The 19,092-nt window shown below is 36.9% G+C and overlaps 1 protein-coding gene across 30 annotated transcripts in view; it reads left to right on the top strand.

Moving 5' to 3' along the window:
* MEF2C (myocyte enhancer factor 2C) overlaps nucleotides 1–19,092 on the top strand; it is a 155,228-nt gene that overhangs the window by 62,998 nt on the left and 73,138 nt on the right. For all 30 annotated transcript variants that reach the window (XM_029217829.1, XM_029217836.1, XM_029217832.1 and 27 more), the window contains one exon: nucleotides 14,763–14,966. In XM_029217829.1, coding sequence (XP_029073662.1) covers nucleotides 14,763–14,966 — 204 coding nt within the window. The remainder of the gene's footprint in view (nucleotides 1–14,762; nucleotides 14,967–19,092) is intronic.

The following is a 19,092-nucleotide window of genomic DNA, read 5'->3' as shown; positions in this document are numbered from 1 at the left end:
TATGTTACTCCATTGAATCTTTAGTAATTCCATTTACAGCTGAATAACTCATTTATTTATTAAATCAACAAATATCACTTGTTTGCAATGTGCCCAACATGAAGTATTCAGCAGTAAGCAAGAAGAATCTCATTCAGCTTATTGTCTGCCACAGAAGTTAGCCAACTGTTTCTGTAAAGGGCCAGATAGCAAATACTTTTGGCCTTGTGAGCCATGCAGTCTCTGTCTCAACTACTCGTCTCTGCCCTCTTAGTGAAAGCAGCAAAGGACAATGTGTATACAAATGAATGTGTCTGTGTTTGAATAAAACTTTACTGGCAAAAACAGGGGGCAGGCAGGATTGGTCTGTGGGCCATAGTTGGTGGACCCCTGGCCTGGTGGGATGAACCAGACATGAAATATGCAAATATATAGCAAAAATTCTGTTCACATGTGCTATGAATGCAGCTCTCCAAATGCTATGAAGGAATAACAGGAGGTGCCTTATTTAGATTGCGGGTGAGAGAAAGGCCTCCCTGAGGAAATGCTGAAAGATGGGAGCTAAAAGATGATTCAGAGTTAGGCAGGTGACAACATTCCAGAGGGAACAGTGTTTGCGAAGCTTCTGAGAAAGTAAAGAGCTTGCTAAGGAGCCTAAGGAAAGCCTATGGAGCTTGAGCCTGGTGTGTATAACTTTAGAGAGATGAGAGAAAAGGTTTAGATGCTAGGGAGGGCCCAGATCACACAGAGCTTTGAAGTCAGATAGTTAATACTAGGAGGTGGCCAAGATATGAGCCCAAATCTTTCAGATTCAAAAACAAAACAAGCTTTTCTCAATCGCGTCACTCTGCGTTCTGTATAATATAATGGCTAAGAGCATGGTTGTGTGTCATTGCTTCCCCCAGTTACATCATACTGCATCCAGTGTAATACCATGGTGAAGAACATGGTTTTTAGAGACACACAAACCTTGTTCTGGCCCTAGTTCTGCCACCTGCTAGCTGTGTGACCCTCCAGCAAGTGACTTAACCCCCCTGAGTTTTCCCTCATCAGTAGAGGGGAGATTAAAAAATAGTACCCACTTCATTGGGTCACTGAGATGATTAAATTGGGGGATAAATGTAAGGCACCTAACATATAATAAATGCTCCATAACTTTACCTGTCAGCTATTCCTGTTAAGACTCACCATTAGCTATTATAGTTAATGTGATTTCTATCGGAACAACACCTGTGCTGTGTGGCACAGTAAAGAATGGCACCTGAAACCTTCATTTCAATAGGGTGTTACCTTAAAAGGGTATCAGGGAAATGGAAGGAAGAGTGGAACAGAGTAGAGCTGGGGCACAAAGGAGCCTTTGGAAGCTAACAAGGGGCAAGATAATCATTTCAGAGCAAGAGCCAGATGATGGCAGAGGATGGCTTGTGGACAGGAAGGAAAATCACACAGAACATTTATAGCTTGTGACGAGGATGGGGAGAAGTAGTTTCCCAATTTCTATGCTTGTGGGACTTATTTTCAAATGTATGTTACTGACCAAATTATTTTGAACTACTTATCACTATTTTTAATCACTTCTAGCTTCCAGCTTATTCTCACACTACAATTTCAATCTCTCCATCTGCATTTTTTGTTCTTACTTGTGAGTTACCTTCATCAGTTAGGCAATAATCTTACCCTCCTTCATATGGTACCAGTTGTTACTGTGCTTCTGAAACAGCCATATTTTTAAATGAGTTTTGTCCTCATATGACTCTTTCTGCAAACAGAATATACTTAGAAATCTGTTATATCAAGAAGAAAGATATATGAAAATTAGGCATGCTTAACCTAAGTCTGTTTTCTTGTGTGTTTGTATTTAAAATTTTCAGCTTTCCCACTTTGAATGGATAGGAGAGGCAAACCCGAATTTATTTGTGTGACTTATTATAAAAAGACATTTAAATATTTGAATAACTACCAGAGAAAAATATTTGCCGAATAACACAGTTACGGCCTAATATAGTAAGTTAAAGAAAGGAGTTTATTAAATGTCTTAAGTTCTTTTCTTCTATCAGACCTGGCACACTAACAGTTTTTGCCAGCAAACAAAATATCATGTAATTATCAGTGCAGTAACTGGAGCACAAATTAAAGACAATTAGCAGCATTCTCTTGTTAATAGAAAAGGAGAATCCCCTTATGACTAAAAGGGATTAGTCATAGCTGTTAAATTTTCTGACTTTTTCCCTTTTCTTATGTCCTTATCTCAGTTTCTTTACATGACTTATAAATTATTTCAAATGGGCTCAGAAAAAAAAAAAAACTGGAGAAATAGTTCAGTGTAGATGCAGCCTCTGACAGTTTCTACATACTGAGGTTTTTCAACTAAATCTGATATTATCTAAACTAAACTGAAAAATAAAGAGTCGCCTTGATTTTCTCAAATGACTGTTCTTTAAAAAGAAGCAGATTTTACTCCTTACTCTCCCCTGTTTTCCTCTATTTTACGTTCTTCTTAGAATTTTAACTAAAATTTCAATGGAATTTTTACTGTAACATTCCTTCAAGGTGGTATCTAGAATACCCATAAATAAAAGGGCAGATTACAGTTCTAAACTTGAGAGTTACAACCTACTAACCTAATATAAAATTTGTGGAAGTTGAGATAGATTCAATCTTTAAATGTGAGGATAATATAGAAATACAAATAAATTGCTTAAAGAAAATAAGTTTTTGATGAATTCTAAACCATGAGTTAAAGAACAGAGTCATCCAGACACACTGTTTTATTTTGTCATCTCCACAAAGAGAACGTCCAAACTTGTCACTTGCTTATATGCATATCGAGCAAATGCACATTATTTGAGAGGAAATTATGCTTTAAATACTGTAGAATAGTTATCCATGTTAGTCAGTGGTTATTTGGAACCTTGCTTTAAATCAAGTGAATAAAAATTTCAATCAGTGCAAAAGTGTTGGGTTTTTTAATCCCTAAATCCAAAGTAAACCTGCAAATAACTCATGATAATGATCATTAGACTCCTTTTCTTCTCAATATCATTTCTTTACAGCTGACTGCCTCCCCTATACTCATATTAAAATTTTTATTAAACTCATTTTATAAAATGAGTAAATAAATAAAAGCAGGGTGTATCATAGTAATACTTTAGGACACAGTAATGCATCTCAGAACTGAATTGCAGGGTATATTGATGCTGTGCATGCCTACTTAAAGGTTCTCCGCGCATATAAGTTAAATCATTCTTTTGTTAATCTTAAAATCACCAAGGGGAAAATTTTTTTTTTTAGAGAGTTGGAATTAACTGGTGAGAGACTGAAAAAGAAAGCCAGAAGGGAAAAATGACCAACTGTATTTTTGTGAGATTCCAAATCAAAGAAAGCAGTAGCCAGAGTACTCAGATGTATGTTTAACAGCTGTGACATCAAGCCATCCCTTTCTCTTCTGTTCCTATCAATTTGAAAACAATTCAGAAATGGTTTCCCCACTCTATAGTTGAATCATAGAGATAGTGCACAGCATACTTTCTGTACATCCCATGTTGTGTGAGACTTTTTTTTTAATTGGCGTATAGTTGCTTTACAATGTTGTGTTAGTTTCTGCTGTACAGGGCAGTGAATCAGCTGTATGTATACATATATCCCCTCTTTTTTGGATTTTCTTCCCAATTAGGTCACCACAGAGCACTGAGTAGAGTTCCCTGTGCTATGCAGCAGGTTCTCATTAGTTATCTATTTTATGCATATTAGTGTATATATGTCAATCCCAGTCATGTGTGGAACATTTTATACTTACACAGCTAGATCTGTTCCTTTACTGCCAAAAAGGTATTGTTCCAACTGCCATCAAACTATTCATTAGCTTTCCTTTAGTAGGAAGTCCAAGAGAGGCCAAAATGTTCACAAGGAAAAGCATTAACTATCTCCTCTTGAATTCTGTCACTGGATTTAAGATAGAAGCTCCTCCTTGAACTTGAGGGCTTCAAGACTTTTTGTTGTTTCAGTTCTAATTTGTGTATTTCACATAATTTCCATTTAATTAACTGTAATTTAGAAATATTCCGATGCTTATATTTATTGTGTCTCAGTCATTTTGTGTAGCAAGTTGACACGGAATGGCACCTTCCACCTGTAAGTGCATACACACACCATTCTGTGTGCTACAAATCCCCTTTTGCTTTGCAAATGCCCGAACTTTGTATGACATTGTACTACTGAGAAACCAACACTAAAAATATTAACATTATAAATAGACCGCATAAACCAAGAGGTTTCTTCCAAACTGTAGATTAAAGAACATGTTGCTGATTGTTTCAAAAGCCATGCACTTTGCAGTCTAGACTTCCTTTAACATTGTAATTTATTCACTTAAAATGAGCTCCTTCTTAGTAAGAGTATTTTTAAAGTTGACATCCCAACATAGTCTTACTGAACACAATTGGAACTCCTGCCCCCGCCAAGAATAATGGCTTTGTTTGGAAACAAAACAAAACAATGACAACATTGTTAGTTAAATTAAAGTAAATGAAATTCCATAGTATGGAATATGTATTTGTGTTTCTTTTGAAATATGTTGGACCATTAATAGGAATAAGAGAACCACTCTAAATGTTTGGATATTTGACTTTTAATTTTTAGTTGGAACAGTTTAGCTTAAGAAATCACTAACATTTAAGTAACATTTCAACAAATGTAACTGTTTGGAAACTACAACGGAGACCGCCTCCTGCCTTCTGTCTTGCAAGGATTGATTTGGAAGGCCCTGAGGGAGAAAATATTGGAGTTAGGAGGTAAAACTGAAGCCATTGTGGAAAGGAAGAAGTTACACTCTTCCTGTTATGACAGGAAACATAGACAAATGTGCTTCCTGAGCATTTGCTCAGCAGGGAATGAAGTAGTCTTTGACCTTTACCTTAGGTACATTTTGGCTTTGTTAAACTAGTAAACATGTTTTTGCCCCCAAAATATTAATCTGGTTTATTTGATTCTTTTCAGACTCAAATTATATATTTCATGTACATGAGGTATAGAGAAACAAGTATTTACTTTATGACTGCATCTGCAGACTGGATTTAGAATGTAAATCAGCCCCTTAACAAACCAAGCAAACCTCAACAGCATGTATAAAAAAATTTAAAACATATTGTGTTATATATAGTCTTCTCTTTTTAAAATCCAAAACATTCTTAGGCTTAAAAATGGACCACAATAAAATGTTTTAAATCCTAAATTTAATAATTATAACTCATCGTCTACCTTTTCCTCATGTACATAAATATATCAGAAATCAGCTATGACAAGTTTTAAAACCCAAACTTTGAATTTGTTAAGACACTCAAGTTTATTAATATGCGTTCAGTTATTTAACTGTAATCTAACCCATTGTTTTATTATGTTTCCTCGAAATAGTGTGCAAGGCACAAGATTTAAAGTCTTATTTTGGTGTTTGGGGTGTTGACTTAGGGTGAGGGGTCGGTAGAGTCCTAAATTCCACATGCTAAGCCCCCTATTTTAATCCTTCTATCGCATTCAGAATTTTAGGAACTACTGCTTGAAACCCTTTGGAAACCCTACTGCATCGTAGTGAAACGCGGCTCAGTTTGCTGAAGGCTAACGAGGACAATAGTCCTCTTTGCAGCAGAACACACTGCTGTCTCATCCTCGCAAGTTATGCTGGAGGGTTACAAGCACATGGTAGCAGTCTGCTTAAAAGAGTCCCTCACTGCTCTTTAAAGAGCCTTTCATTTATGGTGGCAGGCCCCGTCATTGTATAAAGGAGCGCTTGTCTAGAACACAAGTCTGCAGTGGCACTACTTCCTCCCACCGAGAGTAATCATCAAGCCTAAAGCTCGCAAGCCTTTCTAATGACAGACTGAATTAAACAAAATAAAACTGAAGAGGAATACTTTAGAACAGTTGCACCATTACTTACTGTCAGGAACAAGCCAGGGGAAGAAAAAGAGCATTTAAGAGGGCATTTCCCTTTTTTTCAATTAAAGATTGTCGTTGCAGACTCTTGACTCCATCCCTAACCCTTTAAACACATAGGAAGACCTAGCGGCTCTGGATTAGAGAGCGCATTGTATCCGTGAACTGCCCATCTTGTCCCTCATTAGTCACTCCTTTTCCTTAACTAGGAGGAAACTGGGAGATTCTTTAGGCTGTGGGTGAGGAGGGCTGGATCTAAACTATTTCCATAGGATTACAGTTGTATTCCTCGAGACTCTATTTGGACGAAAAAATCCCCGATAAAACCTCAAAACTTTGAAAATACAATTAGCTAGGTATATGAGTCCCAAACGCATTCTAAAATTATGAAACTAATATTACTTTACGATTTAAAGAAACGAGTAAAAAGTTTCCCCACTCACTGAGCAGACTCACTGATAAGTTCAATAAGATCAGGCTGAAAGAATTCTGATTGGTGGGATGAAGTATTGGAGACCCATAGGTAAAAGTATCCTTGCTTCCCTTAGTAAATGCATCTGAAGTCATTTAGAGTTAGGCCTCAGTTATTCTCAGAGATGTGACTAGCTGCTCTTTCCAAAGGTCTTTTTCTTTCATTTATTCTTTCCTGTAAGGTGCAAGGACTCCTACCGTTAAAATATGGTAGGAAAGTTCTCCTGAGGTGACTTTATGAATGGAGCCAGGATTGGGAGGGTGAACAGAGGCCTGCGTGTGGTGTGGAGACTCATGATTAAATGCCCTTTCTGTTACACAGTAGTCTAACTAATTTCTGTGCCCTGTAGGAAATGATACAGGACTTGTCCTCTGTTTTAGAACTTGTTATTTACATTGACTGTGTGTAAATCAGAGACCCACCTTTTTTTATTCTGGCTGTAAACAGGCTTGTATTTGCTACCAACCAAAATGCCCCTCATTCTGTGAAATTTAAGTAAACATCCATAAATATAGAACTCGTGTGTGCCCACTAGTGCATGCATGTGGTTCTCACTGGCTTTAGTGGGAATGTCTGGAGGTCTGAGGGCAGAGGTAGCTGCAGAGTCCATACAAAAGGAGCTTTGGTTTATTGTCAGAACCTAGAAACCAACTTCTTCTCAATTTTAGTATTATTAGTATTATTTTTTTTATTTTAACCTAGAAAGCTGTCCTTATACTAATTAATAAGTTGTGCACCACCCTGCTGTGCTCAACAGAATTGCTGACAGTTCTAGGGTACCTGTACAGTGCTTGAGTGGTTGGAGGGGGCCATGCTGTACCGACCTTCAGCCCCTGAAATGCACAGTTGTCTAAAAGAGGGAGGGAACACTGACTAATGGAAAGAAAGATGGATTTTGTGTGAAGAGGGTTCTATTTCTAGTTCATCAGTGTGGATAAGGCAGTTCGTGCCTTTGTTTACAGTATCATCTGAGAAATGGGGATGATAAACTGTGCCCAATAATAAGTTAAAAGAGATGTTGTCAAATGGAGCAAGATAGCTTAGAAAGTCTTTGAAAACTTCTTAGAAAAAAGTCACCAAATAAAGTCAACACTCTTATCTAAAAACAATTATAAAAAATACGATATGCTCCAATTTCACCAACAAACCCACACACAAAATTTGACGCAATCCAGTTTTTCTCCTATTCATTTTTACTAAATGTACATTTTTACTATAAGTTAATGTGACAAAAAAGAAAAATAACTGTGAAATTTTCCTCTCTCAGAGGCAAACTTCTTATTAACATAATTTGAGCGTGCATGGAAATTCATTTTTAGCCATTCAGTTTTGATTCCCAAAAAAAATGAGTAATTATTCCATCCATCTATCCATTCATTCATTCAACGAATATTTAGCCAAGTATTGTGCTGGGACTTCAGGTTACAAGAGCGGACAGGAGACGTTCCGGGCTTTCAAGGGAAGCTTGAGGTTTAGTTGAGAGAGCGATCTTTTACAGTAGGTAACAAGAAGTGACTGAGCCTGATGCATCATAAAAAAAATACTACCTACCTTGTATAGTGTTTCACAGTCAACAAGTCACTTACACTTGTGTGTTTCTTAGTTTAACTCTCATCGTAACTCTGTAAGATACCTGTCATTACCTCCACTTTACAGGTGAGGAAACTGGGGTACGGGTAAGTTAAACAATTTACCCGAGGCCAAGGACACAAGGCTCATACATGGCAGAGCTTAGATTTGATTTTCAATTCCCATGTTTTTGCTTCCACAGTACAGAGCCCCAGTGATGATGCATATATATTGCCTCTTTTAAAATATTTTAATGTGAATTTGCTATTTTATCAATCTGGACAGTTGTTTTTCTGTGCATTTTCAGCACTATACCTAATTTAATATTGTCTACTCCAATTCTTTACAGTCTTTTATATCTCTTCTAACTACAAAAAGAAAGTCATCCAGTTTTATTTCTTGGAATATTAAAATTAGAATGACTATGGTAACATATTGATGAGATTGAGTAACCAAAACCTAAGACATTCTACAGAATGAAATTGCAGAAATAGATTCTTGTTATAAACTGTATTCCATTCACTGTAATCTTCCCCTTTACCCAAAGGTCTGTGCTACGTAGGCATAGAATCTGAACATCTAAATCTGGAATAAACCTTTTAAAGGTGTCTAGTCCAGCTTCCTGTTGAATTCAGGAACGCCTTCTAGACCTTCCTTGATATGCAGCCCTACTTGAACATGTTCAGGAATGAACTGCTTCTTACTTTACGGGACTAGATCCACTCTTGGACAGTTCTCATCACTAGGTTTCCCCCTGTTTTGAACCTCTTTATTATTTTCAGCAATGCTTTCTAACTCTGCTCTATAGAACAAAACAGAATAGCTCATCTACCTCTTCACATGGCCACGAAGTCTGCAGATCTTGGGAAGTGTTTGGCATTTCTCTTTTATCTCTGTTTTTCCGGGTTAAACATTCCAGATTCCCTCAGTGATCTCTCCTGCAAAGTTATTCTCAGACCCTACATCGACCTGTTTGCCATCCTATAGATGCTCTAATTTTGTCGGTGTCACCCAGTGTCTTCTTAAAATTCTCAGAGCTGAACATAGTACCAAAGATTAGTTAGTGCTGACTAACTAAGAGATCATTAGGATAATTAGTTCCCACTGTGGAACACTATAACTTTAGATCCTTTTCCCCAAAACAGCTATCATGTTAGTTTTCCTCCAACCTGAGATTATGTAATTCTGTTTTTTTTTTTAATATGAATGAAGACTTTAATATTACCTCTGTTTCTTTTCGTTTGTGATCCAGCTTTCTGTAGAGTGAGCTATGTATGTATAGAGACTCTACCATCTACTGGGTTATCACCCAGATTTGTGTAGTGTGTGGATCTGATAAGCACGCAGGCTACATCTTCATCTACACCACTGATAAAAATGGTGCCTGGGACAGGAAAGTTACTCTTGAACTCTGTGGCCCTTTGCAAGAGACTGTCCTTAAACTTAGCACCAATTAATTAATTCATATTTAAATCATCTACATTACTACTAGCTAATCTCAAATATATAATATTGTGATGAGGATTTCATCAAATACGTTGCCAAATACATGTTCTTTAAAAATCTGATCTCATTAGAAAGTTCAGTACATTTTTGCTCAATGAATGCAGTCATCTGAATTCTTAGATCCTCCCCCCTTTACCTCTGTATCCTGTGATTGTAAAATTCAGTTTTTACCTTCACACTTTTCTGTCCTTCATGATGAGTCATCAGGGCAAGGAATAAAGACCACTTTCCTCTGAACTTTTTGAATTATTTTCTTCTTTCTTCAAGAAAAGTAAAACAATAAATTGTCAAAAAGACAAGTTTAAAAATTATTTACTTTTAGCAGAAAATTTTATTGAGACATTCGGTTTAAAATAGAGTATTTCCATTCCATAATCCATTCGTTCATTGAGTATCCATTGGTCAGTCTTTGTGAGGCCAGAGGTGGGGTTTTCAGGGAGCTCAAAAAGCCAGCAGGAGAGGCAGACTCAAACAACCAATCAACTCTGTAATATTAGAATAAGTCTCATAATAAAGGTTTGTAAAAAGCTCTAGAGGATAACAACGAGGGAGGAATGAGTGTTATCTGAATGTGACAATGAAAGCTTCATAGAAGAAGTTGACATTTAAAGGAAGCCTTACAGCACCATGGGAGCCTGCCAGCGGCCAGATGGAAAGGGGGAGGGACATAATGCCATGATCAGCTTTCTCTGAGTACAAGATAAGAAATAACCAATATGGTAGGTTTCATTTCATATTCCTCTTGATTGGGTTAACATCTACTGTTATTTTTCTTGCTCAGTCTAGAAGAAGGATTGGTCAGAAAACAAAAACTGAATTCACCCAACTCTGGATAAAAATACAATTGAGATCATTACACATGACTGGAAATATAACATTATTAACCAAGGAATACATTTTGATTCAAATGAAGGAAATTCCTTTGGAGCTTTAAGGAATTAAATGACTGTTTTTCCTCCAGCCATGAGGATGAGACATGAACAAGGGAGATACATATTTACATGTAGTAGAAGCCCGAACACCCAGCACCGATGTCTGATGTGGAGAACGCTCAGTCAGTATTGGTCGGCACAATGTTTGGCATGTAAAACATGCTCAATAAAAATTGCTTGAATTACTTTCATGTTTCTGTAAATAGATTTTCCTTATTTCTTTATAAGGAATATAAATTGTATGGAGCTGTATTTAATGAATGTTCCTTTTCTCAATTTCAAATTCTAATTTCAATTATTGATTCATACCTAATAAGTTCTAGAGTAATTGTCAGCATGAGATGTGTGATGCCTGCCCTTATGCTAGGATTTAAAACTCGAGGTTAATATAGAACTTAATACTGAATGTCTTAATAAAACATCATCATTACATTTGAGGCTGTTTCAAGAGGTAAAGAAAAAAGAAACATAAAATGCTCAACGTTTACAGAGTAATCTTGCTTTCCATACATATGTTACATATGAAGTCTCTTTAATTTTGAAAACTAAATGTAAATTATAGTGCCCACTTAAATAATATTGGTTTTATTGTCTTCTTGGTGCACCTTGATTGATGTAAACACTGGAAAAGAACATCTCTTTGCCTAACTGCTGTAAAAACAGTTTTCCATCTCACCTAAGGTTCAAAATGTGTTATTGAAATAGAAATGGACTTGTCCCCATTACAAACAATTGTCAAGTTATGGAAAATGTAATCATTACAATGCATTATTATATTTAAGTATAAAAGCTCTGAATTGCAATCTTTGTCATTGAGTGGCATATTTTAAACGAAGGGTAATATCCCAGTTCTCTTAAGAAAGCTTAATGCTGAAAAAAAATTTTATCTAACTGTGAACAATGAGAAAAAGCATTATAAAATACATTTTGAGCATGCTATGAAGAATATGAACATAATACAGAATTAAACTTAGTGCAATTAAGAGTAGGTTTTGAAGATATTTTCTTAAATGCTTTAATATAGTCATTGTCATTGCAGTTTGCAGTTTTAATGAAAAGAAGCCATATGCACTGACTTTCTGACAGGTATTATTAAATAAGTATGCATTATCCAGCAGCCTATTTGGTTACACAAAAGTTGAGGAGTACCTAAAAGTAAACAAGTAGTGGCTTTAATGATATTTCTGTGCTGAAATGTACTTTGAGGGTGAGTGTTGTAACGTGCTAAATTCTGAGGTTTGAGTACAACAGAAACCATACTGTATCGAGACATTCCACCTACAGTTTGTGGTCATGAAAGTCTGATTAAAAGTGGTTTTAGATATATGAAAGTATTTTGGGTCAGTGCCTTCCTTCTGCATTGAACGTACTCTGTAGCCTACTTCACTAAACAAAATACCAATGTGCAAGTATATTTGCATGACTAAATTGCATCTAAGAGAATTCTTAAGAGACATTTTGTATAAATCTGTATAATTAATGGTGATACTTTTTATCCATTCCAAAAAGATAGTCTTTATTTAGCTCATTCCTAATACCAATCATGACTCATCTGAATGAACCAGAATAAAAAAAGTTTCTAAAGTAGTATGATAATCAGATATGAAAATAAAACACTGGCTATGTTTTATAAGAACAGGTTAGTAAGACAGTCAATAAACATAAAACAGAAGGTGAGACACTGGAAATAAAACACTAGCTATATTTTATTAGAAGCACTTTAGTAAGACAATCAATAAACATAAAACAGAAGGTGAGACATTGGCAATCATTACAAAGAAAAATTATCCCAGTTGCAACGTAAATAACATATCTGAGCAGATATTGACTAGCCGATGTGGGCTGGTAAATACCTAAATGCTGTATTTTCCAAAGAATGATCAGTGGGAATTCCATAGTTCAGCTTTATCTTTCTATCAGGAAGACTGTAGTAAGATCCTCCAATAGCCTTGATCAGGACTCTTTGAGCCACTAAGACAGGTGTATTTTGTAAGTTCTTTTCCTGTAAGTCAACTAAGAAAGGAATGGGAACTAAGATTTATTGAGCTTCTACTTTAAACACAAAGCTTGATACTGTAACATATGTTATTTTATGTAATCCTTGCAGCAACCCCACAAGTAGGTGTTATCTCCGTCTTATAGATGAAAAATCAGACTCGGAGAAAAATCAAATTTGAAGAAGTTAAGTGAATTTCTCATGACTAATAAATAGCAGATCAGCATTCAAATCTAGGGTCCCCTGAATCCAGACCCCATGTTCTTCCCTTTCTATCATGCTGCCTTCAGTGCAGATGTGATTAAAGAATATAATCATTATTAAAGTGTAGATTTATCTTTTTAAAATTCTGTTTATGAGTTGTTAAATAAAAATTCGGTGGGGAAAGCTATCACAGTTTTATATAACATACATCACTTTGATATTTCTAAAAATGACATAATAGTTTTCCCTATTTCGTTTTTTATACTACAGATTTTTAATGTGTGCCCATATGTCTGCTGTTCTAGGCACTGGAGATACAGCAGTGGGCAAAATAAAAATGGTACATGCCCTTGTGGAACGTGCACCGTAGTGGAGGAGACAGACATTAAACAAATGATCACACACAAAATTATACAAGTTATAAAATATGATAAGTACTATAAGAAAAAATAAAGGGGTGATGGGTAAAACAATAAGTATTAACAGAAGTGTGGGGAAATGAGGAGACCAGGAAGTCAGCTTTTCTGTCTGCTAGTGCACACTTCCTGTCAACACATTTATTTAGGCGTGTGGGATAGGGGACATTCCAAGTCCACTCAGCGGTCTCTAGTTTGGGTGACTGAGTTTATGGTGAGATGGGGGACCCAGGAAGGGGAGCAGATTCGAGGGTGAAGGTGAGTTTGGGCTTTGGGGGTTTGAGATTCCTAGGACTTTTAGATAGACACATGAGTGGAGGACATCCATAGGGTGGCTGGAGACAAAGAGAAAGAAAAGGAGCGGGACTCTAGATTTAGGAGTTACACCCGAGTAGGTAGTAGGTAAAACTGAGCTGACCTCTGCAAGATGGGTTGGATTTGAAGTTGAGGAAAAAAAGTTAGTTATTATTTTCAAAGGTGACTATTTAAAAGTCAGTCAGCATTTCCCAGGGTAGATGCCTCAAAAACCTGGTTCAGAAGAATGATAGTAAGTGCTCCTCAAAATAAATAAATAAGCAAAGAAATCAACGTTCTGTCAGCAGTAAGTTTGGGAAGCAGGTTAAAGTTTAAAAAGTTCCTCAGCCTTTAATATACCGCTGTGCCTCATTTCCCAAACACATTGGACCATTGAACTTTCTGTCTTAAGGAGTATTTTGTAGAAATAATATTCTACAAAAGACCTGCTGGGAAACACTGGACCATGAAGTATAAAGGCTTATACTTAAGAATGTTCATGGTTTTTGGTGGGCAGACTGGAGTTTAATCAAGAGAAGACTGAAACTGGGGATAGTAAAATGCATATTTGCGCTGGCAGGTAAAAGTATTTGAAGCCAGAGAGGGGAGCTGTTGTAGCCGGCCCATCAGGGAATGGCAGTGACAAGAGTAAGGTTTTGAAGATTAGGATGAATCGAGGAGGGAATGGTTTCAGACAGGGAGATCGTCTAGGACAGGAAGCTGATAAAGACATGAATGATAGAGATGCCTGGGAAATAGACAAGAAAGTGTGAACCTGAGAAACATTTTGAGGGGAGGAATTGTGGGACTTGGTAATAGATTAGAGTAAAAGAAGAGAAAGGCAAAGATGGCAATACAGTTTCTGGCTTGGGAGAGGAAGAAAGATACACAGAAGAATGAAACCAAAGCCCTAACAGAGTTATGGCTAAAGCACTTCCCAACTCCCTGCTGGATTTCTAGAAAACAGAATACAACTTTGTCTGAAAGTACAGTCAGATCCCTTCAGCGTTTTCAGTTCAATGGCATGAGACTAAACAGTTTTGAGAAATTTTGAACATAGATCTGAAACACTATGTCCATAATGTCATGTCCAGTCTTCACATGGCCCAAAAATAAGCTCCGAATTTATAATTAAGAAATATGCTAACCCTGCTGAAATGGACTCTTTTAAATCTTGAATTGCTCAAAGAAACATGAACAGTTCTCTGGTCACCTTCATTGAAATGCCCTACATTAAATCTGGCATTTACAGTTTCACATTCAGCAGCAAGCTAGAAATCACACATTTTCAAATTCTAAGCAGAAATTAGTTTTAGATTTATTTGCTTTCTTTCCAAATGTGTTAGTGCCCGAGGGCTCTGACAACAACACACGTTGTTTTACAAAGGAAAAAAGTACTGTTTTATTTTTAAAGGCATGCTTTTTTTTTTCTCTTTAAAAAAACGTGTCTGCTTTCTTTTTTCCAGGTGACATTTACAAAGAGGAAATTTGGGTTGATGAAGAAGGCGTATGAGCTGAGCGTGCTGTGTGACTGTGAGATCGCGCTGATCATCTTCAACAGTACCAACAAGCTGTTCCAGTACGCCAGCACGGACATGGACAAGGTGCTGCTCAAGTACACCGAGTACAACGAGCCGCACGAGAGCCGGACGAACTCAGACATCGTGGAGGTGAGCGCAAACAGGCAGAGCCACGGGTGTTCAGACCTCCCCCCTCCCTTCCCCCCCACACAAGCACATCTTCCTTTACCCAAGATGTTCATATTCCCACAGGTGTACCCAGGTTTATCGCCCCAACTATTACTCCACCCTCTCTCTTTCTCAAAATGCAAGGTAGGGCGGTATGATAATAGGGACTACATGAATCTGGTCCTTGCTAGAAATCAGGCACCTGTGTCAGATTATTAACCTCATCCTTCAAGAGTCGTCATTATCGACCACAGTGTCAGGCCGCCAGAACGGGGAAGTGTGGCCAGGGGATGGCTCGCCCACATTTTAGATGACTTCTCATGATTTCTTTTAAGTATATGCTAGTTTCCCAGCAAAGAAAAAAATATTTAAAAATGAGCTCACCCCAACTTTTCATTTGTTTTTCATTTTATGTCTCTTCTTTCTAATTCATTCTTCCTAATGTATTCATGCTGAAGGAGTAAAGACAATTATTCTCCTAGAAATCTTTTCCCCAAAATTATATCATTTAATATAGCACTGTTAATATACATGGGATCAGAAATCTGATGGAAATGAATTTCTAAATGTTACTTGGTATTTTATCCAAGTTAGATTTAAAACATTGTTCCATTGTGCCAAAAATAAATAAGCATGGCGTTGAAACTCAAAAATATTTTTGATTTGTTAGCATAAGTAACATTGCTGTACGATTTTAAATGCTTCTCACGTGTATCCTATTTAAATGTTATTGCCTTATAGTACCCTTTGTAAGCAATGAATACTAAACCAAAAAGGAAGAGGTGTAATGAGGTATATGTCCCCGTTATACAGATATAATGCCCCCCATCTGTCTGTTTTCCTCGCCTATCTATCTCCTTGTGGTTTCCTAGATTGTGACTGCTTTCCCAGAATTAAGAGAAAATAAATGTTTCGAAAGTATGTATTCAGCATCAATCTGCCAGAATACAAGTTATTCTTGCCGTTGCTTAAATTGTTTAAACTGGTTTAAAAAAAATCTAGTTCTGATCAAACTAATCCGCCTCTCACATCCATCTTCTCTTTACCTGTTATAATTGTCTAAGATTAATTCTCGTTTCTTTGCTTTTATTTGGAAGTTTTTTTTAAGTATTGAGCTGATCAATTAAATTTTTTTATTTTTTGCCTAGTAGGCCAAGCAGATAATTTCAGAGAAACAAAAGTAGTTGATGAGTAGACCAAATGTGGTGTGTATTTAAAATACTTTCAGATTCGCATTACTACACATTTAGTTTTTCATTGACTGATAATTTTAACTGTGGGCTTGCCTTGATCTTGAAATTTAAGATCATTTATAAAACTTACCTAGTATGTATTTCAGATAGTATTTTATTCATGTGCACATATAAGTATGAAAATACATAGACATAAATATTAACAGACAGTTGTCAGTTGTCAAACCTCATGAGTGCTTTCGTGTGCATGCTTGTGTACATTCACGCACATTTAACATAAGTTCTGAACAGAAAACAACTCTGTACTCAAAACTCCACCTCATTACCAAAATCATTACAACAATTGCAGGGTAACAGAAAAACCTGAACTGGAATTTGTCATCAGATTTGAACTGCTCCAGTTCTTAATATGATGGGAAGTGCAGTAGAACCATATTAAACTAGTTGAAAATGTGTTGACTTTTAAAATTTGTTTTCTAAGGAGTTTAAAAATCTATAAAATTGTATTGTGAGGGCTTTGCTCAGGAATATACTATGTGGTTTAAAGGAGATTTAAAACTTCGCATACTCTAGAGATTTTCATATTCTTGGACAGATGGGTATCTGAGGTAGACTTCTTCAAGGTCATGAGAAGAACATTGGGTTGAAAGTCAAAGGGCTTGCACTTTAACCCTTGCCTTGCACAGTCTTACTGGGTGACAAATGAGCTACTTCTCCCGGGGCGGGGAGCAGTTTTCTCATCTCAAAAATGAAGGCAGTGAATTTGAAAGTCTGTACAATGTAATTCTTTAAAAAGCAAAAAGAGAGTAAAGTAGCAACTCCACTATTATCCTGCACTTAACATCAGTAGATGAAAGTTGTGAATCTCTCAAAACGACATTCTGAGGCTCCTAGACCAAAACTAGAGATGGTTTGATTCTTTGGATGAAAATAACATATAAGTCTAACACGCTGACAAAACTAGAGATGGTTTGATTCTTTGGATGAAAATAACATATAAGTCTAACACGCTGTGGGACTGCCCTGCTCAACTACATGAATTACACAGTCTTCACCCATTCGGCTTTCCCACACTTTAGTAATAACTGAGATGATGGAGAAAGAAGTAAAGTGGGACCCCTAAGCTTGACAAAGTTTATACCATAAAAATACATAGAGTACTCTCCAAAGTGCATTTCACTAAAATCAGTATGCTTGAGATACTTGGTGGAGAAGAGGGGATCTGGGTAGGAAGCTGCGTTTTTAGTGAGTTTCCCAAGTAATTCTTATACACACTAAGTTTGAAAACCTCTAGGAGACTAAGACATAATTGTGTTGGAGGCTAAGAACTTGTGATACATCAGCGACTTGAGAAATCCATTCTTAGAATGGATCTAACACAAAGTTGAAAGTTAGGGTAGTTTGCTACTCCTGGGTAAAATTTTAAATCCTATTTATTTTAATTTAATGTAATACAGTTAACTGAGTAAGTTTAATGAGGAGCATAATATGTTTCATGAAGGGTCATTAGTTGTATATTTCCCGTTTGGACCATTACCCCTCTCCCTTAGCCTTCTGAAAACAGTTTACTCACAAGAAAAGAAGATTGGCACAGAGAGAGAAATAATACGATTCCCAGCATTCAGACTGAAATACAAATTTCTGGGCCGTACCAGAGTAGTGTTACAAGGTCATAGGAAATTGTGCAGCACGTGGGTGTTGAAAAAGATTCCTTCTTTTAGCAAAAAAGCTCTTTGTAATTATCATATCTTTGCTTGATAATTCGCACTACTGTTACAATGGCACAAAGACTTACAAAGACTTAATAGACAAACTGGGATCTTTTTTTTATTATTATTACATTATAATGCAGCTTGAATATCTGTTTAGCTACAATATATAAGTATGCCAGATTTTGTAAATGTGTTAAATTTTTAATCCATTGGTTAGAAAAAAAACAAAAAACAGTTATTGTATTAAAAGCACTTCCTTTGAAGAAAGTCCATTTTATTTAACTCTGTGATAAGTATACTAGATACTTATCCAAAATGCTAGCTTGTGAGGCTGTGGAAATTCAGTAGAGGCTCTGATGGTATTAAGGAACTGCCCCCTTCATCTCTTCCACCTGTCTAGCTCCACTCCTCATTCTCTTAGCTGCCTTCCTGCTCTCACAGTTGATGCTGAGCTCTATTCTGGAAGGCGATGTGGGGTTGAGCCCTTCAGGATGACCTGAAGATCGCAGATCCCACGGAACATGCTGTAAGCCCGTAAGGCCATTCCTTCACTCAGTGATGATTTAGCAGGCACCAGCTTATGCTCAGCACTGGTCATGGAATTCTGAACCAGGAGACAGGCATTTGTGTTAAGGATATAAAAAATATATAAAAATCAGCTTGGAAACGATTGGAGGGCAAAGGAGCAATAATCTCTTTAATGTAGTACAAGCTACTGAAAGGAAGGCTTAGGCTAAACAATTTAATAAAACTTTCAAACAGGTCGTTGATCACCAGATAATTCCAGGTGACCCTTGGAGTGACAGAAGTCCCAGACAGGTCACCTCCATATCCAGCACATGTTTTCTAACTGCAAAACCCGTATGGGAGCATCACTTAGCACCCTGCCAGGAGGGAGCCTCTCACCACTCAGTGACTCAGTGATTCTATTGAGCTACTCATCTAGTCTGGGCCAGTGGCTAAGAGACTAAGTGTGGACGTGGAATAAAACACAATGCCCCATGCTGCTCCCTGGCAAATCAAAAAGATGGATGTAACACTTATAGAAGGAACCTTTGATCCACAGCTCTCTCAGTAGAAGATTATTGGCTTTTTTATTTTTTTTCAGATGCAAGGATGGGCAAGAAGACAGTGTGTGTGTGTGTGTGTGTGTGTGTGTGTGTGTGTGTGTGAGAGAGAGAGAGAGAGAGAGAGAGAGAGAGA

Source organism: Monodon monoceros, unplaced genomic scaffold, assembly GCF_005190385.1.
Source record: "Monodon monoceros isolate NGI ecotype Baffin Bay Population unplaced genomic scaffold, NGI_Narwhal_1 Super_Scaffold_12, whole genome shotgun sequence".
Classification (NCBI taxonomy): Eukaryota; Metazoa; Chordata; class Mammalia; order Artiodactyla; family Monodontidae; genus Monodon; species Monodon monoceros.
This window is presented reverse-complemented; position numbering and strand designations above follow the sequence as displayed.